General features: G+C 44.4%; 1 protein-coding gene across 1 annotated transcript in view; it reads right to left on the reverse strand.

Annotated features, from left to right (window-relative positions):
* sik3 (SIK family kinase 3) overlaps nt 1-27883 on the reverse strand; it is an 88851-nt gene that overhangs the window by 46490 nt on the left and 14478 nt on the right. Inside the window, 3 exon segments of the mRNA XM_083773752.1 lie at nt 3381-3542; nt 4285-4348; nt 10147-10263. Coding sequence (XP_083629878.1) covers nt 3381-3542; nt 4285-4348; nt 10147-10263 — 343 coding nt within the window.

Here is a 27883-nt window from a genome sequence, read left to right on the forward strand (position 1 = left end):
ACGCACTGTGCGTGCGTGCACACACTAAAAAGCTTTGCTGTTTGTTGAAGAGACACATTTTCGCTGAATGAATAGAGCTTCAGAATGATGAAGTAGCCTATCTAGCCTACATAATGTGAAAGTGAAAGGACCACAACAAGCCACTGGCTTTATTGCGTTGTGTGATATAAGCATAATAAAAGTAGGATATATAAATTAGGCCGGCTATATTGTGCGCACCTCAAAAGCTATAGTTAATTTATCTCTGTGCATGCCTGAATGCACAGACTTCTATGAATGACGGTGACAAAAAATGTATTTATTTATGTGGACTGAACTGAATATGTAAGTCAGAGAGACTATACCTAATTCCTGTTATAGTGTCCGTTATTTGCAAAGACCGCTGGAGGAGAACTGATACTGTCCGAGGAGGGGGGGGGGTGATTTATACGTGTGCGCATCCTGGCGCTTATTCACTATTTCAGGAATATATAGCCTTGCCTTGCACATGTAACCAATACATACACATTGGCCTCGGTTACATTCACAAAATGATGAATTGTCTATTCTGTAGACTGTACGGCTCTGTTCGGAGTTCAGGTGATAAGCTGTATGACACTGTATTGTTCCACCACTTTAGCTTTGGCAATGCAAACGTATGTTTTCCCATGCCAATAAAGCCCTTTGAATTGAATTGAATTGATACACGTCATTAGTGATCGCGGAATGTGCCGTCGCTTTGAAATGACAGCGTAGTACATTCCGATTCTAGAGGAAAATTCGACCAGGACTCTGTTTTCGCATTGAATCCTCTCCTCCTCCTCTCCTCCTCACTGGGGGCGGAGCCGAGGAGCGAGTGGAGGACGCGAGGGGAGTGAGCGAGTGTGAAAGTTGCGGTATTGGAATTTGGCTTTTCTAGGGGTTGTTCAGAGTGTGCGATGGTTTCTAGGGGTTGTTCAGAGTGTGCGATGGTTTCTAGGGGTTGTTCAGAGTGTGCGATGGTTTCTAGGCGTTGTTCAGAATCATGATGATTCATACAGAGTGCAGTAAGGTTGGGCGATATGCCAATTTTTTTCAACCACCAATCATCTGACCAATATTCGCCGATTGACGATGTATTCGTGTCATAAAAGTAAAGTGAGAACAGCTCACTGCAGGTCGCAAAAAAGCCAGATCTACAAGCTCTCAAGGCGCCGCGTCCTGCCTGTTTTCGCAGCTCCGTTCGCTAGGCGTTGAGAGCTTGTAGATCAGTCTGTTTCTGCAGACTGCAGCGCAGCTGCGCAGCCAGGGTAACTTGCTCCCTTCCCTCCCCGCACCGCTCGTCGGAGGCTCGGAGCGGAGCGGCGGAGCCCACAAGCTGCTGCGGCCGGGCTGATCCACACAGGCTCTCAAGGCATCGCGTCCTGCCTGTTTTTGCAGTGCCGTTCGCTACGCGTTGAGAGCTTGTAGATCTGTCTATTTTTGCAGCGCTGGTGTCGGGGTTTGTTCACGTTGTCCATAAAAATAACTTAGATTACAGGCGGAGATGAAGTTCAATCAGTGGGTTGCACCAGTATTGGCTACACGCTAAGCTAAGCGCTAAGCTAATGAATGATCCCCGTGCCTATACACTAACACTAGTAGACAGTTTTTTTATTTCCCCACCGCCACTCACGGGTGGCGCATTGGGATTGTGATGAGACACGAGACAGCAGTGTGCATTCTGTTGTGACTGTATATTATTAAACTGCATGGGTCTGGACTCCGGAGCGTAAACAACATGTAGGCTACAGCCTCCCTCGGCTCCCAGCCAGGCTGCCGTAAGTGCCGTGCCGCGGTGCCCGATGCTGGCTGCTGACAGTGCTGAGTGCGGGGACTGTGGGAGCATACCATTATAACGGGGGATTTCCACCCGGCCGCTGTTACTACTTTGCTGGGCCAAATTGATTCACATGTTGCTCACACTTTACAGGTTATCTGGGCTAAATCGTCCCGAGAAATCGCCTAATAAAAATATTCGGCGATTGGATTCGTATATTCGCGATTGACGATGTATTCGTATCGTCACCCAACCCTAGAGTGCAGTGTGGATGTTGGGATAGCAGATTGACAGATTGTACTTGGTTGGTTAATACTTAAGAAATATTACACAAGAGAGTGTTCTTTATCGTCGTTAATACAACGCCTGCGGTGCCGTAGGAACTCGCCCGCAGATGCCGAAAGGTATCGCAGAAGTGCATTAATGACGTTAAAGAACACCCTCTCGTGTAATATTGCAATTATACAACAGTTACCCTTATAATTAAGAGAATCCCTGAAAAACTATATTTTTTCAATATCAGATGTAGCCACTACGACCACAAATGTCCCAAGAAACTAGCTAGTCTAGCCACAGAGTCTGCTGTGCTCAGAGAGAAAAGCACAGCTGGATTGTTTGTTTTGATTAGGCGTTGAAATAATGTGGTTTAAGCACAGCTCGAAAGCCGTTTCGACCAATCAGATTGCTTCCCCAAAACGACCTGTTGTATAATAGAGGGTATGCGCAAGCATAAAGTGAATGGCAGATCGAGTAGGACTTTTCTGTTTGGATGAATGGTAGTTTTTTGCCACTCAGTAGGCATTCCCGCATAACTTCCGCGTATGATGATGATGTCAGGCGCATACCCTCTATAGCAGTCTAGCTTTGATGGTGAATTTTAAAACAACACTGCCCGATAGCAGCATTTTTGTACATGGAATGTGAAACAGAGTGATCAGATGGCTCAACACAGGACAACTTTCACTGCAGTCAAAGTCAATGTTGTTTGGCTTCAGTCTGTTTCGTACTAAGCAGAACCCTTCTAGATGCACGGCACGCGCATGCCCACACACACACACACACACACACACACACACACACACACACACACACACACACACACACACACACACACACACACACACACACACACACACACACACACACACACACACACACACACACACACACACACACACACACACACACACACACACCATACAACACTTAACTGTTAACTGTACTTAACTTAGTTTCCACCATCTATCATCACAGTCGACTCACATAAAAGCAGATTAGATTTACATTCACTGTGCTAAACATAGCTTTGATTACTACGCTTTAGACTTGAGATTAGATTGACATAAATACCCTTAATAGATTTATAAAACGTCTTTATGCACTTAAGCGCTCGGACAACGAGCCTTCCCATAGACGACACTACTAGATAGATACCTTCATTATCCCGCGGGGGAAAAAATCAGTCTCTGAGTAACTCATTGTGTCGTCGCTAAACGGCGGGCCGTCTCTAATTTACCGCGCACACACACACACACACACACACACACACACACACACACACACACACACACACACACACACACACACACACGTGCACACACACCTGCGATCTTGATGTTGAGGTTGTGGTCCAGCAGGAGGTTCTCGGCCTTCAGGTCTCGGTGGACGATGTTCCGACAGTGGCAGAAATGAACCGCCGCCACGATCTGCTTGAACTTCCTCCTGGCGTCCTTCTCCGCCATGCGCCCATGAGCCACCAGGTGGTCTGCGACGCGCGCACGCACACACACACACCACACACCACACACACACACACACACACACACACACACACACACAGGCGTAAAATAAAAACGGTTCATAGGATTAATTGAAATAATGAATCGATCACAAATGTCAAAGATCATCTCAAAAGATTTTGCTTGTTTTTGTAATTTATGGATCATTAGAAAGCACTTTGTTTATTAGTCACACAGTGGGGGGGAAATAAATCATGTAATCGCCTCTCGCCTAGAGAACAGTTTTATGCACAATTTCTATGCACAATTCAGCAAATAGACGTCCCAGGTCTACTGAGAAAGTATGCATGACGATTGATGGACTGATTTTGACCTGAGATCAGACTTTAAAAAAAATTCTACATCCTGACAGTTTTCTGAAAAAGCTGTCAGTCGTTCTTCGATTTTTCAAAAATAGCTAGATCTGCTATTTTTCAATAGCTGAAGCATAACATCAGGCTAGTGACAAGACAAGTGAATGGGAAATGTACTTGTCCTTAGGACAAGTGAATGGGAAATGTACTTGAAGGGAAATGTACTTGTCCTTAGGACAAGTGAATGGGAAATGTACTTGAAGGGAAATGTACTTGTCCTCAAAAGTGCCTAAAAAACAATGTCAAACCGTGATGTTTGCTCGCGTATTTCTGGAGGGCATTATTGGTTGGTTTCAGACAAAACCAAAGCGTACGACATGGAACAGAGATGAAAGGAGGTCTACGATGGTCTTACCGAATATCTCTCCTCCACTGGCGTACTCTGTCACCAGGTAGATCATTCTCTCCGTCTCCATCACCTAGAGACACACGCACAGCGCACACACACACACACACACACACACGCCACACACACACCCATTATATGAAATCACTTCCAATGTCACATGTTTATCATGTTTCCTGTGTCAGTTCTCTATGTCGCATGTTTATCATGTTTCCTGTGTCAGTTCTCTATGTCACATGTTTATCATGTTTCCTGTGTCAGTTCTCTATGTCACATGTTTATCATGTTTCCTGTGTCAGTTCTCTATGTCACATGTTTATCATGTTTCCTGTGTCAGTTCTCCATGTCACATGTTTATCATGTTTCCTGTGTCAGTTCTCTATGTCACATGTTTATCATGTTTCCTGTGTCAGTTCTCTATGTCACATGTTTATCATGTTTCCTGTGTCAGTTCTCTATAGCCAAATTCCAATACCGCAACTTTCACACTCGCTCACTCTCCTCGCGTCCTCCACTCGCTCCTCGGCTCCGCCCCCAGCGAGGAGGAGAGGAGGAGGAGAGGATTCGATGCGAGGACAGAGTGGTGGTCGAATTTTCCTCTAGAATCGGAATGTACTAGGGGTGCAACGGTTTTCGGTTTAAAACCGAACCGTTCGGTACAGCATACACGGTTCAATGCGCTCAAATGAACCGCGCTATTTCGGTTTGCATTAATTAATTTCTTACAGCTGCGAAGAATGTATTTCTCGGTCACACACCGGCCTACTTAGAAGTCTAGCACTCTATCGGTCACACACCATCCTACTAAGAAGTCTAGCACTCTTTCGGTCACAGAAGTGTAGCACTCTGTCGGCCCACCCCCTACACCTACACACACACACAGAGAGACGGCATGATGAGGAGAATCCACTCCAGCCCTCGTCTTTAAACGTTGTTCTTGGAATATTTATTGATCGTCATACACAGAGACACACACAGCGGAGTAACCTCGCGCCAACAGGCTTCTAAGCACGGTCTTTGTAAATTTGTTCAGATCTGATTCTGCATCTGCACTCGCTGTTTGAGTGCTAATTAAGAGGGAGAGTGAGAGCAAAAACAACCGGCAGCAGGACATTAATTCCGTCAGAAAAGTCCCAACTAGGGATGTCAGTAACGGATAGTTTCCCAACCGGTTACCCGTTAGGATTAACCGGTTCTTTAACGGATAGTGGTTGATTTTTTTATTTTTTTAATAGGCTACCCCAAATGTAATATGCATGTATAGCAGGCTACATAATTAAAGTTGGTAGACGAATGGCATACATTTATTTATGCTCCTTTTATAAAAGACAAACAAAAAAGCAACATTTAACAATATAAATAAATTGTTGTAGGCTTCTGGCTTAATCATCAATAAACAACGCATCGCATCTGCATGATGCATGCATCTGCGCGTCTACAGTACAGAGGTCCGCCGGTTCTAGTCCAACAAAACATAAATAAATCCAGTCCAGATCCGAGCAACCTATACCTATAAAGCCACTGGACGCATGGGCTAAGCCTTTTTTTTTATTATTAAGGAAGATCAGCATGCATGTCACCGTGTTCCGTTTGTTGACTTTTCGCTGACGAGAAAACCCTCAAACATCGATAGCACATGGCTAACTTTTGATAGCCGTAAGCCGTGCCAGTGTGGAGACGGATAGGAGGAGAAGGAGGAGGAAGCGGCAGCGGCGGCTGTAAACGTTCTCCCTCCAGGCCAAATGGCCAATAATGGATTTAATAATGTAGGTCTCTGCATTGATACGGTCGACATGTGTTCATCTCGTCTCGCTGTCACTCGCTTACATTTTGACTACCGCAAAGCTACCGTTGTAACTTGTAACCAACTAGCCATTGAAGTACAACAGAGAACGGGGACATTGAGGGGGCAGAAAACAGAGCCCGAGCGCTGTTCATGCAGCCTGGCGTGCGACAAGCTGGGCGGCGCAAATAGCAATTTTAGGCATGTGTGCAACATGACAACTGTTTTAAAGTATTGTACAGTGACAACTACAGTCTCTGTAATGTTTATGTTGTACTATTACTAAAAACGATCTAAAATAAAGGGATTTAAGATCAGAACACGCATTTATTATTATGCAAATTAACCGTTAAAGCTGATAAAAATATCCGGATGTTTCTTAACGGTCGGCTAACCGGTTAACCGGTTAACCCCTGACATCCCTAGTCCCAACAAAATGTCCAATCCATGACTGTAGATAGAAGCCCTTCTTCTAATAATATAAGCATAATATCCTTAAATCCTCATGTAGACTTGTAAACTTTTGTATTTTTCTGTGCGACACGAGTACACGACGCATTCACTGTGTGAATCCTCCCCTCCACCACTCTCCTCTCCTCATGTGCTTACTGCCCCGTGTGAGCGCATAGGTGCATTCTTTTTCCCCTTGAAAATAATGATGAGGCACATTAAAATGGCAATATAAGGTTTTTTTCCCCCTTTAAAATAATGAAAAGGCAGAAATGCCTAATAAAATAATATATGCTAAAAAAAAGAAAGAAGAAAAGAAAATGCTATAAATAAACTTTTTTGAGTGGTGCAAGCCACTGCCTGGCTGGCTGGCTGGGTATGAACATGAAAACAGCATGGTTGTTTTTCACCACCTGTGCGCAACCTAACACACACACTCACATTATTAACTGTATATATGATGATTTCGTGTGTGCCAGTACAGTGACAGTACAGTACAGTACAGTACAGTAGAGGGTACAGTAGAGGGACCGGCACACAGTAACTCTGTAATTTCTCAACCGTTTCGGACACGGGGCGGCTCGCCGGAACCGGCCCGGCCCCCTGGGCGCGTTCCTGGGGGTCACTTCACACGGGTGTAATTTTTTTTACTGTACCGAAACCGAGGCCCCCATACCGAGGTTCGAACCGAACCGAGGTCTAACTGAACCGTTGCACCCCATGTACTACACTGTCATTTCAAAGCGACGGCACATTCCACGATCACTAATGACGTGTATCAATTCAATTCAATTCAAAGGGCTTTATTGGCATGGGAAAACATACGTTTGCATTGCCAAAGCAAAAGTGGTGGAACAATACAGTGTCACACAGCTGGATCACTGGAACTCCGAACAGAGCCGTACAGCCTACAGAATAGACAATTCATCATTTTGTGCATGTAACCGAGGCCAATGTGTATGTATTGGTAACATGTGCAAGGCAGGGCTATTTATTCTTGAAATAGTTAAGCGCCAGGATGCGCACACGTATAAATCACCCCCCCTCCTCCGACAGTCAGTCCTCCTCCGACAGTCTTTGCAAATAACGGACACTATAACAGGAATTAGGTATAGTCTCTCTGACTTACATATTCAGTTCAGTCCACATATAAATAAATACATTTTTGTCACCGTCATTCATAGCAGTCTGTGTATTCAGGCATGCACAGAGATAAACTAACTACAGCTTTTGAGGTGCGCAAAATATAGCCGGCCTAATTTATATATCCTACTTTTATTATGCTTATATCACACAACGCAATAAAGCCAGTGGCTTGTTGTGGTCCTTTCACTTTCACATATGTAGGCTAGATAGGCTACTTTATCATTCTAAAGCTCTATTCATTCAGCGAAAATGTGTCTCTTCAACAAACAGTAGGGATGCTCCGATCACGTTTTTGGGGGCCGATCCCGATCACCGATCTTTTTTTTAAAGATCGGCCGATTCCAAATACAAAAATGTATTGTATACAATAAAATGTATGAAACATGCATGGCAATGATGAGATGGGGAAGAAACGATGCCGTTTCATGCATTTTCTTATAGCCTACGCCCTACTGTATTCAACAGCCAAACAGCTGATTGATGGACCACGCATATCATACCTTCCTGAAAAAAGCTATTCAGATCCTGTGGGTGCAACGTCACTGAAATCTTTCATAATAGCAATTAAATTAATTTACTCACGAGTGCTGAAATCGTGAAATGGAGGATGTAAGAACACACTTTTGTTGCATTAGAGCAGGGTAAATATGAAGTTTTGCGCCACGGTCCTGTGTTTATATTCCTGGTACATAGGCTGTATGTTGTCGTAAAAACACACGTTGTGTGTTTGAGTGAGGGGGCCTTCCTGAGCAAGGGGGCTTCTGACGGCGTCGCTTACTCGCCTCCCCTCTGTCAGAGGAGGAAGCGACGCGCAGCCGTCGGGAACCCCCCCAAACCGACTGCCCCCCCCTCCCGAAAACTAACGCTGCTACAGAAACTCACTGCCACTGCAGGCAACATGCACATTTCTAAGAAAGTTGTATCAGGGGCCAGGGCACACTAACCTGACGCTGCCAGATCCAAGAAGCTTGCTACACAAATTTGTTTCACAGCTTATTGGGATCTGGGATCGCAGAAGCTAATTCGATGACGGGGCTGTTCCTTTTTTTCAAGATACTTGGTAGATGATTGGATGGGACCGTCTGTCTATCACTGTGTGGGCGTGCAAACACAACCAATCATATTGACGTGTCTATATAGTTTCACATCCGGTTTCGCACATATCCCGCCCTTAGCTCACGCTGATTGGTCCGGTACGGAACGGATTTTTGTCAGCTCAACTGCCTGAGAGATCCCAGATGAGTGCTGTGTTGGGGAACATGGTTACCCAATACCGCCCTCATCTGGCAGCGTCAGGTTAAGGGCACACTACTTGTCTAACAATTTGGATTATAGTTAGCTCCCTTTGCTGCTGGTCAATGAGAAAAAAGGTAACGACTGGACTGGAGCTGAGCCTGAGGAGCTCTCTCCCTTTTTCTCCGTCTCCCTCCCTCGCTGGGGTGAAGATGTGCGTGCTCTTTCTCGCTCTCTCTCTCTCTTTTCTCTCTCTCTCCCCCCCCTCCCTCCCTGGGGTGTGTGGGGGGGGGGGGGGGATTCGTTGCGCTGCCAGTGCTACACTTCTCCATTAAGCGGTGCAGAACCGAGAAAGTGACACATTATTTTTGGATGTAAACGGCGCAGATTTTTGCTTTGGAGATCGGTTTCGCGGATCGGTGGATTTTGCACGGCCGATCCGATCGGCCACGATCGATCGGCCACCGATTGATCGGAGCATCCCTAACAAACAGCAAAGCTTTTTAGTGTGTGTGCACGCACGCACAGTGCGTGCATGTGTGTGTTGGGTCAGCGACTCAGCCAGCCGGCAGCTAGTGGATGGGGGGGGGGGTGCATAGTATCGGGTTTCAAGCAGTGTTTTCTGTGCCACATGTGGAGGAGGCGGACTTATGTCAATGGAGAAAGAGAAAAACATGTACATGTGATGCGGAAATCCGCTGCGAGGAGACAAAATACCCCACCGAGCCTGCACCTGATGTACACTCGCTCTATGCGGTCTCGGAGAGCCCACTCGGCTCCTCCACTCGACTCCACTCTCCTCCTCGATGGAGCACTTTAACAATTGGAACGTTAACCATTTCCGGGTCACGCTGGAATGACCCCGAGTGACCGAGTGGGAGTGAGCGAGTGGCCGAGATTTTGGGTATTGGAATTTGGCTTTTGTCACATGTTTATCATGTTTCCTGTGTCAGTTCTCTCTCTTGATTGGATAAAACTGGTATCCCGACCTGAACTAAAACGCCTTCTGTTCTATGGCAACGATCACCATTATCACAATATACAGCTATTAGCACTCTAACACTGTATTTAACAAAAACATGTCAATTATATATTATATTATTATAATTATACTGCACAATTAAACAAAGCAGGGAAATTAACAAACTATTAAAATAAAGTTGATAAATCATGTGTCCCTTTGAAGCCAAATGCATATATGAGTGAAACACTGGCGTGCGTGCGTGCATGGGTGGGTGGGTGCGTGCGTGCGTGCGTACCTGGTACAGCCGGATGATGTGAGGGTGTCTCAACATCTTCATGATCTGAACCTCTCTGAAGATCTTCTTCAAGTTCTCATCGTCCAGCTGAGTCTTATCGACGATCTTTATCGCCACCTAGTGGGGGGAGGAGGAGGGGGGAAGAGCGAGAGAGAGAGAGAGAAGTTAAAGACATGGTAGTCTACGGATGGATCTGTAGCATCTTTATTGGCCGAGGTCGCCACAGAGACGGCAGACTGCTGGGCGAGCGCTTGGCGCTTTGGCATGTGGCGTCAGATCAACATATGGAATGAATTCTGTACTGGCCATATACAGTATGGACTATGGAGCGTGTCTTGAGTGTACGGGGTTTGATGATGAGGGACAATTGAGCTTGTAGATCGGCTATATTTGCTACGACAGTAATATACAATGTGGCCCTCTGGAGCGAGTGTGGAAATATAATGAATTGCATTTTTATAGCGCTTTTCCATGTGCTCAAAGCGCTTTTCAATGGTTCATTCATTCATACATTGGGAGGTGAAGCGGCGAACAGTCGACACCAGCGTCCTCACTTCCCACATTCACACACAGGCGGTGGCGAGCTCACACCGACCGACTCATTGGAGGCAATGTAGGGTTCAGTGTCTTGCCCAAGGACACTTTGACATGTGGACAGGAGGAGCCGGGACTCGAACCGCCTGAGCCACAGCCGCCCTACAAATGTAGTGTCCCTCTGGAGCGAGTGGAAGCCAGCGACATGAAGATACAAAGGCGCAGTCTACCATTCATTGTCAATGGAAGTCATGCAATGACATGAATTACGTCAACGAACGGATATACAAAGCGACAAAGTTCAATATAAATCAAACGTGTCTAGTCTAGAACAAAAGCCAAATCAAATATTTATCAAAAATGTAAGTAAAATAAACTGTGTATTGTCAGTCATTCAGTTGTGAAAACAAACACTTGGAAAAGAGTATAGATTATTTATTGATTGAATACTTTATTAACAGGCTTTTGGGCCAAGCCCCTAGGCTTGTTTCCATTGTGGTCCGCTGTATAATATCATAATCGGTATCGGCAGATATGACCCTGCAAATAATCGGAGATCGGTCATAATTTCATAATCGTACATCCCTACCACTTTGAGAAGAGCTGCTAGTGCTGCCGGAATTGTCCAAAAATTACATTCGGATATCCGTTTTAAAAACCCATGTGGATTCGAGCAATTCGACCCATTCGGATTTCGGATTTCAATTTGAGCCATTCGGATTTATTAATAATTATATTTACACCAATACAACCTGAGACATAACATTTAAGATCGCATTGCTGGCGCAACTCTCTCTCTCTCCGCGCATTGGTGCTGCTGAAAACCGAGTTGGAACACAACGCATGCGTTCTCCCTTCTCCAGTAAAAGTTCACAGACATTTTTCTTAAATGAGCAATCCTACCACACAGCCTTATCAAAATGAGGCACGGAGGCAGTATTAATTCACAGAACAGAACAGTGCATTGCTGCTGCTGCCGGACCCGGCACCACATTTCATCCTTACGCATTTTATTTATCTTTTTATAATTTCCTGAAGGATAAAGTCGCTTCATGTTTGAAGATTGATGAGTGATAGATCTGTGTGTTGTCTAAAAATATACTCTTCCGTCTGTCCGAAACAACACCGAAGCAAAGCCTGTCCCTGTGTCCCAGATTCTGATCACTAGATACGCTGTTGACGGAAGATTTCACCCTTCTGAGCAGCGTACACCCACTGCGCAAAGAACGTAAAAGGCTCCCGTGGCCCCGCCCGCCCTGTGCTCACTACGCAGGCTGCACTGCGTAGTCTGCGTTTAGGAAGAGTACGAGGCAGCTGATTTATTCTTTAATGTATGTATGTGTCGGCGTGTCGCGTGGCAAATATAACTAATCTACAAGCTCACAAGTCACAACGCGTCGCTTACCCATGGCACCGTCTCGCGAAAACTAATAATAATAATAATAACAAAAAAATATTTTTTATTATAATGTTTAATTCAAACCTTAATTTTATATATTCGGTTATTCATTGATTTTTTTGATTCGAAAATATATTCGGATATAGAATATTCGTTGGCAGCACTAAGCGCTGCCATAGAAAAGGGCTCCTTAGTCCCCCATAAATTATTTGGTCATGTTTTCTTTGCCACAAGAGGGCAAATTTAATTAACAAGAGCGTGAATTGAATGAGCAAAATCTGAGAGTGCAGTGTGTGTGTGTGTGTGTGTGTGTGTGTGTGTGTGTGTGTTTATGAGTGACTGTGCGTGCGTTTAGCATCACTGCATTTGCAACATGCGTGCGTGCACTGTGTACGCACTTGCAGTACTAACTAGCCAGATGTCCCCAGGCCAGAAGTATAGTAGAATTTGAGAAATGGACATTACTTTACTTGTCCTTGCAAGACATGCGATGTGAGAGTGTGGTCTGCAGCAAAACCAACTCAGGAACCGAATAGACCACATGCACACGGCATGATATGGTCCATCTTCTGGCAACTAGCCGCAGTTTCTTTGCCATTGACAGTCCATACATCCAAACAGAAAAGTCCTATCTGATTGACAGCCCCATACATCCAAACAGAAAAGTCCTATCTGATTGACAGCCCATACATCCAAACAGAAAAGTCCTATCTGATTGACAGCCCCATACATCCAAACAGAAAAGTCCTATCTGATTGACAGCCCCATACATCCAAACAAAAAAGTGCTATCTGATTGACAGCCCCATACATCCAAACAGAAAAGTCCTATCTGATTGACAGCCCCATACATCCAAACAGAAAAGTCCTATCTGATTGACAGCCCATACATCCATACAGAAAAGTCCTATATCTGATTGACAGCCCCATACATCCATACAGAAAAGTCCTATATCTGATTGACAGCCCATACATCCAAACAGAAAAGTCCTATCTGATTGACAGCCCATACATCCAAACAGAAAAGTCCTATCTGATTGACAGCCCATACATCCAAACAGAAAAGTCCTATCTGATTGACAGCCCATACATCCATACAGAAAAGTCCTATCTGATTGACAGCCCCATACATCCAAACAGAAAAGTCCTATCTGATTGACAGCCCATACATCCAAACAGAAAAGTCCTATCTGATTGACAGCCCCATACATCCAAACAGAAAAGTCCTATATCTGATTGACAGCCCATACATCCAAACAGAAAAGTCCTATCTGATTGACAGCCCATACATCCAAACAGAAAAGTCCTATCTGATTGACAGCCCATACATCCATACAGAAAAGTCCTATATCTGATTGACAGCCCATACATCCAGACAGAAAAGTCCTATATCTGATTGACAGCCCATACATCCAAACAGAAAAGTCCTATCTGATTGACAGCCCATACATCCATACAGAAAAGTCCTATATCTGATTGACAGCCCATACATCCAGACAGAAAAGTCCTATATCTGATTGACAGCCCATACATCCACACAGAAAAGTCCTATATCTGATTGACAGCCCATACATCCAAACAGAAAAGTCCTATCGGTACCGGAGATTAGCTGGTAACAGACGGACGCATGCACGGAGGGCAAAACATACTCTCTCCCCATGCCTTCGGCCTGGTGGAGACAAAAATAGGCGATCTACAAGCTCACCAGTTTGTAGATCGGCTATTGTGAGGGCGTGAGACTGACTGACTGATGTGCAATTTTACTCATTCTTTAGGCTTTGGGTTACAAATGGTTGATACAAAAACAAATTAAACCAGGAGAGCATTTGTGTTGTTTTGGCTTTAGCGTTGGCTATTCAAAGATAGCGGATGTAGCTTGTACATCCGTGTGTGTGTGTGTGTGTGTGTGTGTGTGTGTGTGTGTGTGTGTGTGTGTCTATTTTCAGTTCCTGACGTCTATTATTAGAACTGGATCTGATCCAGTTCTGTTGATGTATTCACTGCCTTCCACAATGGACCGCACACACACACACACACACACACACACACACGCACCGATTGACCAATTTCGTTGAAAGGAACGGTTATGCCGCGGACAAAGCCAACTCGAGTCGTGACAAATCATGACAATAAACACAATATTGGACAATTTTGGACCAAACAAATAATTATGGAAAAACGAATTCTTTGTTCGGCCTTTTTTCCCCTGGGCCCTGGGAGGGGCGACTCTCTATACCAGGGGTTTTCAACTGATTATGAACCAGGGACCACCACACTGACTAATAATCAACCTGGGGACCACCACCCTGACTAAGAATCAACCACTGTTGAGTTGGGTGAGGGGATATTAAAATTAATATAAATTTAAATCAAGCCCTTAGGCCTTAACAGTCAGTAATTTAACTGGCATATGCTAGTCGTCCGGAGCTATTCCTTTCCCATGGTTGCCCTTACTCTGTTCTCTTAACCTTGCATATTAAACTCATAGATAGCAGACACATGCGATTGCATGATTATATTATGGGCACATTTGACATTTCCTAATAGACTCAACCAGTCAATCCGGTTCACTTTCCCGTGAAATTCATTGACATCCGACTTCCCAGTAACTGACATTGATGTCATCATACATCACCAGGTCACTTAATGAACTAGTTCGTTTCCCAATTAGTGGTCGATAAAAAACATACTAAATGCATGGCCAGGGACCACATGCAATACCTTCACGGACCACCAGTGGTCCACGGACCACCTGTTGAAAACCCATGCTCTATACCAGTGGTTTTCAACCAGTGGTCTGGGGACCACCAGTGGTCCTTGAGGGGCTCTAGATGGTCCCCAATGATGGAGAGTTGGTAACCAAATGGACCCTTGGCTTATTGATCTTTAACTCTCAAGAGCAAAAGTTAAATTATTATAATTAGTTAAATATCTGCATCACTGAAGTCTACACAATAAGAGAATATAGAAGAATTGTTATTTTGGTCAACATTTGGTACACCCACTGGTGTATATATACTATATACTCATAGCCTTCACTGTACAAATATCCTACTGTTGGTTCAGATGGTTCTTAGCGTGTTTAAATGACCCTAGATGACTATTTCTATGTATTTGATGTATAACCATGTGTTGTTCTTGCTTACTGTAAGTGGCTCTGGATTGAGAGTGTCTGATGAATGGCTAAATTTGTAAACTACGGCCGTCCACCCGGTCACTCTGCCACAGCGCACCGCGTATCCTCCTTACTCTGAGAACATGCAGTCCTCCTGCCATGCAAATAGTTTCAAAACACGGAAATCACAGTGGAACCACAGTGGCACAGAGAGTGTGTGTGTGTGTGTGTGTGTGTGTGTGTGTGTGTGTGTGTGTGTGTGTGTGTGTGCCAGCCAAGGTCATAAAACCCTGTGCCAGGTGCGTGCCAGGGTGTTGAGAGAACCGATAAGAAGCCACCACAGGCAGGACGTTGTGCTGGCATGATGTTGTGAGGGCATGACGGGACCCAGTGTCAATATGGTCGACTAACCAGATTCTACAAAATGTCTTGCAAATCATGACAGTTTTCTGAAAAACCTTATGTCCGTGGTTCTCAAACTAAAAGGACCCCAAATATATTGTATTTGGCCCCCACCCCCATCTGAAAATATGTTGTTCCAGGGACCCCCTCCCAGAAGAAAAGATATGAGTTATAAACGTTCGTTGGGAAAGAATACATATTCAAAGATTTGCACACGTTTTCACGATTTTACAAAAAAAGCAGATCTACAAGCTCATAGCACGGTAGATCTGCTATTTTTCCAACAGCTACATTTAAAATAATTGGTTACAAAAGTGGTGCCACATATACGTTATCGTCCTAAATGGGCTAAAGGCCTACTCATATTCTAGTTTTAGGTGATAAGGTGACCACCGAAAAATACATGACGTCACTGAGCCGCAGTGATAAGAGACTCACCGCTGTTTTTACTAAAACTACAACATGACGTCACTGAGCTGCAGTGATAAGAGACTCACCGCTGTTTTTACTAAAACTACAACATGACGTCACTGAGCTGCAGTGATAAGAGACTCACCGCTGTTTTTACTAAAACTACAACATGACGTCACTGAGCTGCAGTGATAAGAGACTCACCACTGTTTTTACTAAAACTACAACATGACGTCACTGAGCTGCAGTGATAAGAGACTCACCGCTGTTTTTACTAAAACTACAACATGACGTCACTGAGCCGCAGTGATAAGAGACTCACCGCTGTTTTTACTAAAACTACAACATGACGTCACTGAGCCGCAGTGATAAGAGACTCACCGGCGTCATAGCTCACCCAAACACATCTCTGTTTTGACGAAAACTACAACATGACGTCACTGAGCCGCGGTGGTAAGAGACTCACCGCTCACCCAAGCACATCTCTGTTTTTACTAAAACTACAACATGACTTCACTGAGACACAGTCATAAGAGACTCACCGCTCACCCAAACACATCTCTGTTTTTACTAAAACTACAACATGAGGTCACTGAGCCGCGGTGATAAGAGACTCACCGCTCACCCAAACACATCCGTTTTTACTAAAACTACAACATGATGTCACTGAGCCGCAGTGATAAGAGACTCACCGCTGTTTTTACTAAAACTGCAACATGTCACTGAGCCGCAGTGATAAGAGACTCACCGTTGTTTTTACTAAAACTGCAACATGTCACTGAGCCGCGGTGGTAAGAGACTCACCGCTCACCCAAGCACATCTCTGTTTTTACTAAAACTACAACATGACTTCACTGAGACAGTCATAAGAGACTCACCGCTCACCCAAGCACATCTCTGTTTTTACTAAAACTACAACATGACTTCACTGAGACACAGTGATAAGAGACTCACCGCTCACCCAAACACATCTCTCTGTTTTTACTAAAACTACAACATGAGGTCCCTGAGCCGCGGTGATAAGAGACTCACCGCTCACCCAAACACATCCATTTTACTAAAACGCACGTCGTCTGTGATCAACACACAGAATGCAGCCAATACTGAATGTCTCAAACGTCACAATAAAACGTCTCACGCTTTCAATGCATGTATGACATTCGAATCCACTAACCAATCGGTGGAGGTGACTCTGCATACCCAACACACCAAATAAGGCTCTGTCTGTCTGTCTGTGTGGTCTGCAGTGTGTCTGTATGATCAGGACTCTCGGAGAGGCTGATAGCACTGACCAGGAAACAGTGTGGTGTGCGTGTGCATGTGTGTGAGTGAGTGTGTGTGTGTGTGTGTGTGTGTGTGTGTGTGTGTATGTGTGTGTGTGTGTGTGTGTGTGTGTGTGCTACCCCTTAGGGCAGTCCTGTCAGCTTCTGTGGAATTTTCCATTGAAAGATCTAAGCGTGTGCGCGCGCGCGCGCGCACACACACACACACACACACACACCCACCCCTGAAGTATCACATAGGCCCTCCGATCACAAGACAGTGACCTCACTCAACTCCGTGCTCGAGCAGAGAGACTGGCATGGATGTTTTCGGAACGGGACATTCACACTTTTTAGATTTTAGAGGAAGCAAAGCATGGGTCAAAGGGGTCATGGAAAACATGTGTGATTTATGTTACTTTGGGGGATGTTTGTTAACCAAATATTTGCATGTGTGTGTGCTGCGTTCACCATGCAGTGCCATGTGATATATTGATATACTGATTTAATCGAATGTATTGATTTTATAGATTAATTGATTTGTTCAGTTATTTACTTATTTATTTTTGTCTTTTAATCCCGTAAAGGATGGATGGGTCTTATGACACGACATCAAAATATAAATGAATACACGCGTGAGCACGCGCACAGCTTTCATCGTCACTTCATGATTGGGCCTACAGCACTGCTAGCGTTCTTGCCAGACGCAGCGAGAGAAATAAGCAGCACGGTCCACGACGACGACAACATGAACCTTATGCAGACCTCAGGCCATCTTGCCCTCAAGAAGTCAACTAGACCGGCGCCCGGCTGTAGAGCATCTTTTATTTATCTGTAATGTAGGAAAAGAAAGTGGGATTTTTTTACCCGAGTCGTGACCCATACAAATGTTTGGGTTAACTCGGGAAACTCATTAATGGGAGGGAAAGTGTTAGCCCAATTTAATTGACCGGGGCCTGGTGTAATATATCAGATTAAGTGTAGCTTTTGGCTTTACAGACAAAGCATGCAGTATCAAACGCCTGTCACCAGTATCGCCTAACCACCTGATCACAATTAGTTCAGGAAAATCTGAAAAGTGAAACGACCACTCACTGTCAGTCACTTTTCATTTCTAATTCACGATTTTGCAACTAATTTTTTCACCCAGTGAAATTATCTAATCCTGGCCGCTACACTTCCTCTGCCAACCTGGGGGGGGGGGGGCAGAGGACTGACCTCATGCTTCCTTCTATGCATGAGGAGTCCAAGCTGCTTCTTTTGACCTGACAGGGGAGAGTTCCCCTGGCCGGACGTAGCGCGTGGAAGGCACACGTTATTCCGACCAGTTCCTTTCCCCTCCATCAGGCGCCCCGGCTGGCCAGGGCGGAGGCAGTTTAGACACCATGATTACCGCATGTTTTTTGTGCGGGTACCTACCCTAGGGGACACGGGGAAAACATGTGAGGGTACCTACCCTAGGGGACACGGGGAGAACATGTGAGGGTACCTACACTAGGGGACACGGGGAGAACATGTGAGAGTACCTACCCTAGGGGACACGGGGAGAACATGTGAGGGTACCTACACTAGGGGACACGGGGAGAACATGTGAGGGTACCTACCATAGGGGACACAGGGAGAACATGTGAGGGTACCTACCCTAGGGGACACTGGGAGAACATGTGAGGGTACCTACCCTAGGGGACACGGGGAGAACATGTGAGGGTACCTACCCTAGGGGACACTGGGAGAACATGTGAGGGTACCTACCCTAGGGGACACGGGGAGAACATGCAAACTCCACACAGAAAGGCCCTTTCGCCAACCCCGCCTCGGGTATGGGCACTTTTGAAGCGGAGGAGAGAACACGCCCCCAGCGCCTCACTGTCAGTCACTTCTGGGTGTATACTGTACAGTATACTAGGGGTGTAACGATATAGTAACTACATCGAAACTTTATTTCAAGAATCGAAGTGTATAGAAATGAAAACAGCAACATTAACTATGTATCGTATCGTTTTGCAATGGAAGTAATCGGTATCAAATTGTTTTGCTATGCAATTAATCGATTGTATCAATACTACATTTTTGTCCGTGATATTTAGCAATTTTTAGAAGAAAATTTAAAAAATAATGAATTAATTTAAAATAATGTCAATGTATATTAAATAGTTACCGTACTGTATCGATTTCAAATCATTGAATAGTATTGTATTGCATCTCTGTATTTTACTAAAACTAAAACATGACGTCAGTGAGCCGCAGTGATAAGAGACTCACCGTTCACCCAAACACATCTCTGTTTTTACTAAAACTACAACATGAGGTCACTGAGCCGCAGTGATAAGAGACTCACCGTTCACCCAAACACATCTCTGTTTTTACTAAAACTACAACATGAGGTCACTGAGCCGCAGTGATAAGAGACTCACCGTTCACCCAAACATCTCTGTTTTTACTAAAACTACAACATGAGGTCACTGAGCCGCAGTGATAAGAGACTCACCGTTCACCCAAACACATCTCTGTTTTTACTAAAACTACAACATGAGGTCACTGAGCCGCAGTGGTAAGAGACACCACCGCTCACACAAACACAAACGTTTTAGAACTCTGGGGGAGCCAGCTGGGCAGGCCGGCAGGGGCCCTGTCCAGAGCTCGGGCAGAGACCTTTTGTGGCTGTCTGGACAACCGTGGGTGGGACCGACTCGACACCGGGCACTGCACTCCCTGTGGTGGTGTGGAAGGCGTGTATGACAAGCATGACTCGCACTAAGCCGCATCAAGGCTTTTATTGGGAAGGTATTATTCTTCCGGTTTGAGGAAAAGGATATTCTGGTTTAGAGGGTTTTCCGGTCTGATGACTACAAACCAGAGACTACAACATGACGTAACGATATCATCCCAATGACTACAAAACAATGACTACAACATGACGTAACGATATCATCCTGATGACTAAAAAACAATGACTACAACATGACGTAACGATTTCATCCCGATGACTACAAAACAATGACTACAACATGACGTAACGATATCATCATGATGACTACAAAACAATGACTACAACATGACTTAACGATATCATCCCGATGACTACAAAACAATGACTACAACATGACGTAACGATATCATCCTGATGACCAGGGCTCGACGCTTAGCATTTTTCCAAGTAGCACGTGTGCGCCTAAGTTGAAAAATCTAGTAGCACACAAATTATTTTAGGAGCACGATGAAACATTATGTATTTTTAAGGGGCGCTAGCCCCTCCTATATACAGCCTTTGTCCCCACACATCTCAAAATGAGCCATTGACAATCAACAGAGAAATTACGTCAAAATTCTGCTAAGTATGACATAAATTAAACGCCATTGACATTGAAGGGAAAATGTATGTCATATGTAAACGAGCAAATCAGCTAACCAATCACAGGCAACAGGCATTCTGATTGGCCAGTATGAGATGATATCTGATGATGTATGACGACAAGAGCGCCCCTCACTTAACATGGGTGTGATTTTTCTTTAATGAAGTGATATGAGGTAGGGGTGGAAAAGAATATGTCAAAATATTATATCACTATCTTTTCAGCAATTATCACAAAATAGTGATATTCATCATGATATCATTGTTATGTTTGTTTTCATATAATCTATATAATCAATTTGTTTTATGCTAATACTTTGTAGATAGATCGATAGTAGCTCTGTTCCATACCTCTAATACGTGCAACACATTAGAGCTATGGACCAGAGCTAGATAGATAATATGTTGCTCATGGATGGATAGACAGGCTATCCGTTTTTATCCTTCTGTTTTCTATCATGTTAGTGTGACAATCAGACAGTGCAGAGGCTGCTCGATGGTGAATTAGTATTGTAACATTCTCCTTGGCTTTGACTGACTGACTGATATTAATACGGTAATCCAGCCAGTTCGGTCATTCGCATTATCATTTATGCTGGGCACACGCTTTTGTAAGCAAACGCTAAGCAAGGGTTGTTTTTGATAAGCATCAATCCGTCCACTCCATGTGTGTGTGTGCGCGCGTGCGTGCACGGCTGCACGCTGTTTCACCCGCGTTTGGTTAAAAGTAAGTTACGTTTGAACTTTGAGCATTACAAACAGACTTTGCAAATAACGTGTCGCCGTGTCGGGGTCCAAGCAATTCCTTCTGACTCTGTGCTATCATGCTAATGCTATCCCGCTCTGACTTATTTTCTGACTGCCGCTGCTGACAGACAGAAAGCAGTGACAGGGAAGAGCACGGAGCAACAACACAGTGAGGGGAGGGGCCGGTGGGAGCAAAGGGGACAGATCTTCAAATGAACACCGCATTGAGCCTCGACACGTTGTTAGCTTGTAGGTCTTCTCTTTTTGGCGAACGACACCGCCGTTCAGAAATATAAATTTAGGTATAGAACCGCGACTATAGAATGTGCACTTGCTGTAGACAGAGACTTGTCTTTATCACGATTGAATGGTCAAATCCTGTAGTCGCACCTGTGCTACAAATTTTATTTTACAAGTCGCACTGTGATATTTTTTGTCGCAAATGCGAGTACCTAGTCGCACTGTCGAGCCCTGCTGATGACTACAAAACAATGACTACAACATGACGTAACGATATCATCCTGATGACTACAAAACAATAACTACAACATGACGTAACGATATCATCCTGATGACTACGAAACAATGACTACAACATGACGTAACGATATCATCCTGATGACTACGAAACAATGACTACAACATGACGTAACGATATCATCCGCTCCCGACCGGATCACACTGCGATCTAGTAACACAAAGCAGGCTCTCCTCCGAGGTGGAAGGCCTGGTGACGTCATGAGGTTACTCAAGTATACACTACAAGAGACAAAATCTGGTGTAAGCCAACATGAGTCAGCAAAACGGGACCTTATCCAAAACATTCTGCCTGTCTGCCATGGTGATAATAACACATGAGGTCAGTGTGTGTGTGTGTGTGTGTGTGTGTGTGTGTGTGTGCGCGCGTTCGTTGGACACGTGCGGCATGTTGTGAACTTGTTGGTCTTATTCTCCCACGGATGGATGGACATAGGTGACGATTCACGCAGGCCTGCTGGTCCTCGCTATTTCCGACCAATAGGAGGGACCGCTACAACACCACGGTGATCACCATGGAAACCGACGCGCGCACACACAAGCCTTTCACATACATACACACACACACGACAACAAGCCTTTCTAGTTCTACCACACAAAGCTTCCAGACAGCGGCCTGGGCAACCAGCGACGTCACCCGCCCACCCTGATGACTCTCTTTCTCTCTCTCTCTCTCCCTCCACGGCACCCGGGTTAGTAGTATGAGTTAGCGGCCCAGCGTGTGTCCTTCGTGAGGAGGTGAGCAGTATGGGTTAGCGGCCCAGCCCGTGTCCTCCGTGAGGAGGACACAGGCTGGGGCGACAGGCAGCAAAACCAGAGTGTGGCCCTGGTTTTGCTGCTTTCTGTGAAAGCATGCTGCGCACCGAAAATAGCAGATCTACAAGCTACAGCAAAACTAGCGTCATTTGTATTGTTTTCTTATATACTATAACTATAATAAAAAACATTGCATAGATGCACCTGGGACGTATCCTCAGTGATGTATCCCAAGGTCATCAGGGTTCTGGGTCTCTCCAACATCATACCCCTCACTCAGGCGACCCAGCCGGGGTGATCAAGTCCCGACTTACGTCCCAGTAGCTACCCTCAATCAGTCCCACTAGGGCAAAACCAGGGCCACACAATCTGTTGGAACCACTCCAGAAACACTAGGCTCTGTGGGTTAATCATAGCTATGAGCTTGTAGATCTGCTATTTTTTCTTTTGGTGTTTTAAGCATTATATTATACTGTAGCTATTGAAAAATAGCAGATCTACAAGCTCATAGTGCGGCACCGAGTGCCACATTGAAAATGTGGCACACATCTTTGAATATATATTCTTTTAGAGCGAACGTTTTTAACACATATCTTTGCATTTGTTGCACTGTGGCCAAGCATGTGACACCATTGCACGTGAGCTTGTAGATCTGAGCTTGTGGATCGTGTAGATATGGGAGCTTGAAGATCTGCTATTGTGTAAACGTATCGCCGATACCAAACAAGTCCTTCCTCCTCCGCCTGTAGTGTTTATACAAAACAGGAGTGAAGAGGGTAGTATTTAGTTTGGACAAGGCTGAGAGTAAGTAGCTAGACAGGTTAAGAGGTTTCTTTTTATGTAATGTTTTCTAGCTTCTTGGACAGATAAATATCTTTGTATTTAGTTTGGACCAGGCCGAGTATAGGAAGCTAGACAGGTTTACCCATTTAAACCTGAGAAACGTCTCTACAAAACGTCTTCTAAATCATGACAGTTTTCTGAAAAACTCCATGTTTCTAATATCAAACAATATCATAAAAAGAATTATAAAAGAATTATATGTATTTGGCTGCCGGACACCTATCTGAAAATATGAATATGATGTTCCAGGGGACACCCCCCCCCCCCCCACCAGAACAGAAGCAAAGATTTGAGTTAAAATGTTTGCTGTGAAAGAATACAGCAAAAATGTGGCACAAAAATCTTTGCTTCTGTGGGGGGGGGGGGGTCCCTGGAACAACATATTTTCAGATGGGGGTCGGCAGCCAAATACAGATTTCTTTTTAGAAACCTAGGTTTTTCAGAAAACTGTCATTATTTAGAACACATTTGTAGAATCAGTTCTCAGGTCTTACTGGGTTAAGAGTGAATGGTTTTCAGGCTATTGGGTAGATAAATACCGCTGTGTACTATTTGGATCATCAGGGTGAGAGACGAGTAGGAAGCTAGACAGGTTAAGAGTGCATGGTTTCCATGCAGGCTATTGGATAGATAAATATATTTCTATTTAGTTTGGACCAGTTTAAGAGTAGCTAGACAGACAGGTTAAGAGGTTTTCAGGCTATTGGTTAGATAAATATTGTGTTGTATTTGGACCAGTTTAACCCATTTAGACCCGAGGACGATTCTACAAATGTCTTCTAAATCATGACAGTTTTCTGAAAAACCTCATGTTTCTATATCAGTGGTTCTCAATATTTCATGTCAAGGACCCCAAAAATTATATGTATTTGGTCGCCGACCCACATCTGAAAATATGTTGTTCCAGGAGCATTCAGTGATTTGGAAAACCCCCCCGGTCCACCCGGGTAACAAGATGTGCACATGCACGTACTACAGTGGGGGGACACGCGACAAGCCAACAGCACACACACCAAGGCCCGCCCCCGCTCGATCATGATTGGCGGAAATCACTGAATATACCTTTAAATGTTCATACTTTCCACACTTGCTTAGTACTAGAAACCCTGAACGGTATGCTGCATTGTTTTATAATACCAGTATTTACTTCAGATATTGCGAGATACGGTAATACCGGTATGCCGCCCAAGTCCAGTTCATAACATGTCCACAATAGAGGGTATGCGCATGCATAAAGTGAATGGTGAGTGGCAAAGTGAGTTTAACATTGTTTAACGTTGTTTAATGCAATCATATTGGACTTTTGTGTTTGGATGTATGGGCTGTCGATGCCAGAAAGATGGTTTTTTGCCACTTAGTAGACGTTCCCGCATAACTTCCGGGTTTGATGATGATGTCATGCGCATACCCTTTATAGAGTATTAGAGTCTAGGTTACATACATGTCCACAATAGAGTCTAGGTTCCATGACATAATTAATTAAAAATAATGAATTGAAAATGTATAGCACTTTTCCAAGTCCTCAAAGCGCTATATACAATGGTTCATTCATTCATACATTGAGAGGTGAAGCACATCAATGGTGGCGAGCTCTCACCGACCAACTCATTGGAGGCAATGTAGGGTTCAGTGTCTTGCCCAAGGACACTTTGACATGTGGACAGGAGGAGGAGCCGGGATTCAAACCGCCGACCCAGGGATCATTGGACGACCCGCTCTACCTCCTGAGCCACAGTCGCCCACATGTCCACAATAGACAGTCGAGGTTACATGTGATTGAAATGGTAGCGCTAGAGTAGTGCCATCAACTCACCAGCCACCACAGGGGTTAGGGGGTGAAGTGTCTTGCTTAACCCATTCTGACCGGGCACCCATTTTGGTGTTGGCATCATGTCGTGCTTTAGCTATTGAAAAATAGCAGATCTACAAGCTCGTATCGCGCCACCGAGTGGCGCGATACGAGCTTGTAGGTCTGCTATTTTTGAAAAAAATCGAAGAACGACTGACATTTTTAGAATCTGATCTCAGGTCAGAATGGGTTCGTCAGACCAGCGTGTGTCCAGTGGAAACCTCGTATGAATCTGATCTCAGGTCAGAATGGGTTAAAATAAATAGATGCCTCATTGGCTGCTGCAGTTCGTTGGAGCGATGAGTGTTGACGGGAGGGCGGAAGAATTTACACTGGTACACCGGAAGAGTGGACGGCACTGGTTTAGGTATATGTTGTGTTTACCGTTTACCCTATAGTAACGTATAGTAACCTTTTTATCCAATAGGATTGGGGAGCAGAGCCTAATCATGATGATCAGCCTAAGTGGCTCGCACCTGGGCTCGGGTGTCGACGCCCTATAAATGCCTGCTTCCCCAGTTCTGTTCTTTTTCATTTGCCTTTTCCACCATGCGTTTTCCACACTTTTAGACCATATCCGTGGTCATCATATGGGCATACATAAAAAATGGGCAAATTCTCATTTGTGTATTTTTATAGCAAAAGTCCATGAAAATCTAAATTTTATTACTTCCTGAAAATGAAATTGTACTGCATGATGACGTGTCGAGGCCCACATCGATAAAGGCCAATAAAAATGAAGCTCACCCGTTTAATTCTCCATATGTGCGCATCCGTCCAGCACAGCTGCTACTGATTACAGAAGTAGTGTATTACTCGGTTTAAACTTAATCATCACGCTAAAATATGTATCTGAAAACATTATTGGGTAGAAATAAGCCACATATGAGTAAACTGGTACAGCTGGCCGACCATCTGACTTGTAAACAAACACACTCCATGCATACTGTGTGTAGCATAGCTACCGTCCCTAGCTACCGTCCCATCACCTGAAGGGATGCGACGCTCTGATTGGTTCAGAAACTTCAAAGCGGTGTTTCAACTTGAAACTGTCTGAAACTTCAAAATAAAATGTTCACCATTTCTGTTTCACTACGCCTTTAATACATACAACACGCACACACATACATTTCACTCATGCATACACGCACTACAACACTGATCTCCACACTTCATCTGTTCAATCATGATTAATCCTTACATTTACTATTTTTGTTTAATTAATAAATTATATTTCTTTGGTAAACTGTGTCTCCCCTGTTTTTTGTTGTGTACCTTGGCACCCCCTAGGTTAGTGAAAAAACCTGCAGGCAGTGAAGCTATGTTGACGATCGTGAACTAAAGTGCTGTAAGGGTTCATTGAAAAAGTAGCCGATAGATCGGATAGAAGAATGTCTAGTAAGCAACACCACAACGAGCAACACAACGCAGCGTTGATGCGCACACACACACACACACACACACACACACACACACACACACACTAAGAAAACAGTGTTTTCAGTCAACAGTAGTGGCACGAGGCTTAGATTAGATTCACATCATAGAGTCCAACACAGAACAGAAGCACACAGATCTCTTCAAGCCACTGACTATACAGGAGGGTGCTGTGTGCTGTCTTCTTGTTGTAGTTGTTAGTCTAGCTGCACAAAGGTGCCCAAAAGGTAGATCGCAATCTACCAGTAGATCACAAAGGCTGTACAGGTAGATCACATGACATGCCCCTAAAGAATATTTAATTTAAATATAAAAAGAAAAATTGGCATGTGCCACTTGAATTAAGTTGACTTGATTGATTGACTGTGACATAAAAAAGTGCCTGTCAGCTCAAACCCATAATGCAATACTTTGTTTTCAAGAGTGTTGCTGCGCACAAATGTCGGTAGATTACAAATGAAATACAAAAAATACTCTACCTATTCCATTTCTCCCCTTTCCCATTCCAAGTGCATTTGTCTTAAATGTAAGACTATTCATTTTCAGCAATGGTATTATAATGTTCAGTGAGTAGATCTTGTTGAGCTGGTCATTTTGAAATAATAAAAGTAGCTCCATGTCAAAAAAGAGTGGGCACCCCTGACTCTAGCAGCACCCATCATCACTAATTAGGGGCAGTGGTGGGAAAAAGTACTCAAAAAAGCATGTTTTACATCAAGTAAAAGTACCAATACTGCAATAGTCTGGAAAAAAAGTACTGGCATCAAAATGTACCAAAAGTAGAAAGTACCCCGTTATGCAGAATGTCCAATTTCATGTTTTCAAATGTATAAATATCACACCTGTGTGAAGTGAGCGGTGCAACTGTACCATGTGGGGGTCCCCGGGGGGTCCCCGCAACATCCAGACCACCAGGAACGTGCCCAGGGGGGCGGCCCGGTTCTGGCGAGCCTTCCCGCGTCCGAAATGGTCAAGAAATGACAGTTACCGTGTTGCAGCTGTCTGTGCTCGGACATACACTACAGACACATGGACAGACACAGGGACATAGACACATTGCTACGTAATGGTGCCGTTAGGCACCGCTCAAACCC

Source organism: Protomyctophum parallelum (genome assembly GCF_964188405.1).
Source record: "Protomyctophum parallelum genome assembly, chromosome: 9".
NCBI lineage: Eukaryota > Metazoa > Chordata > Actinopteri > Myctophiformes > Myctophidae > Protomyctophum > Protomyctophum parallelum.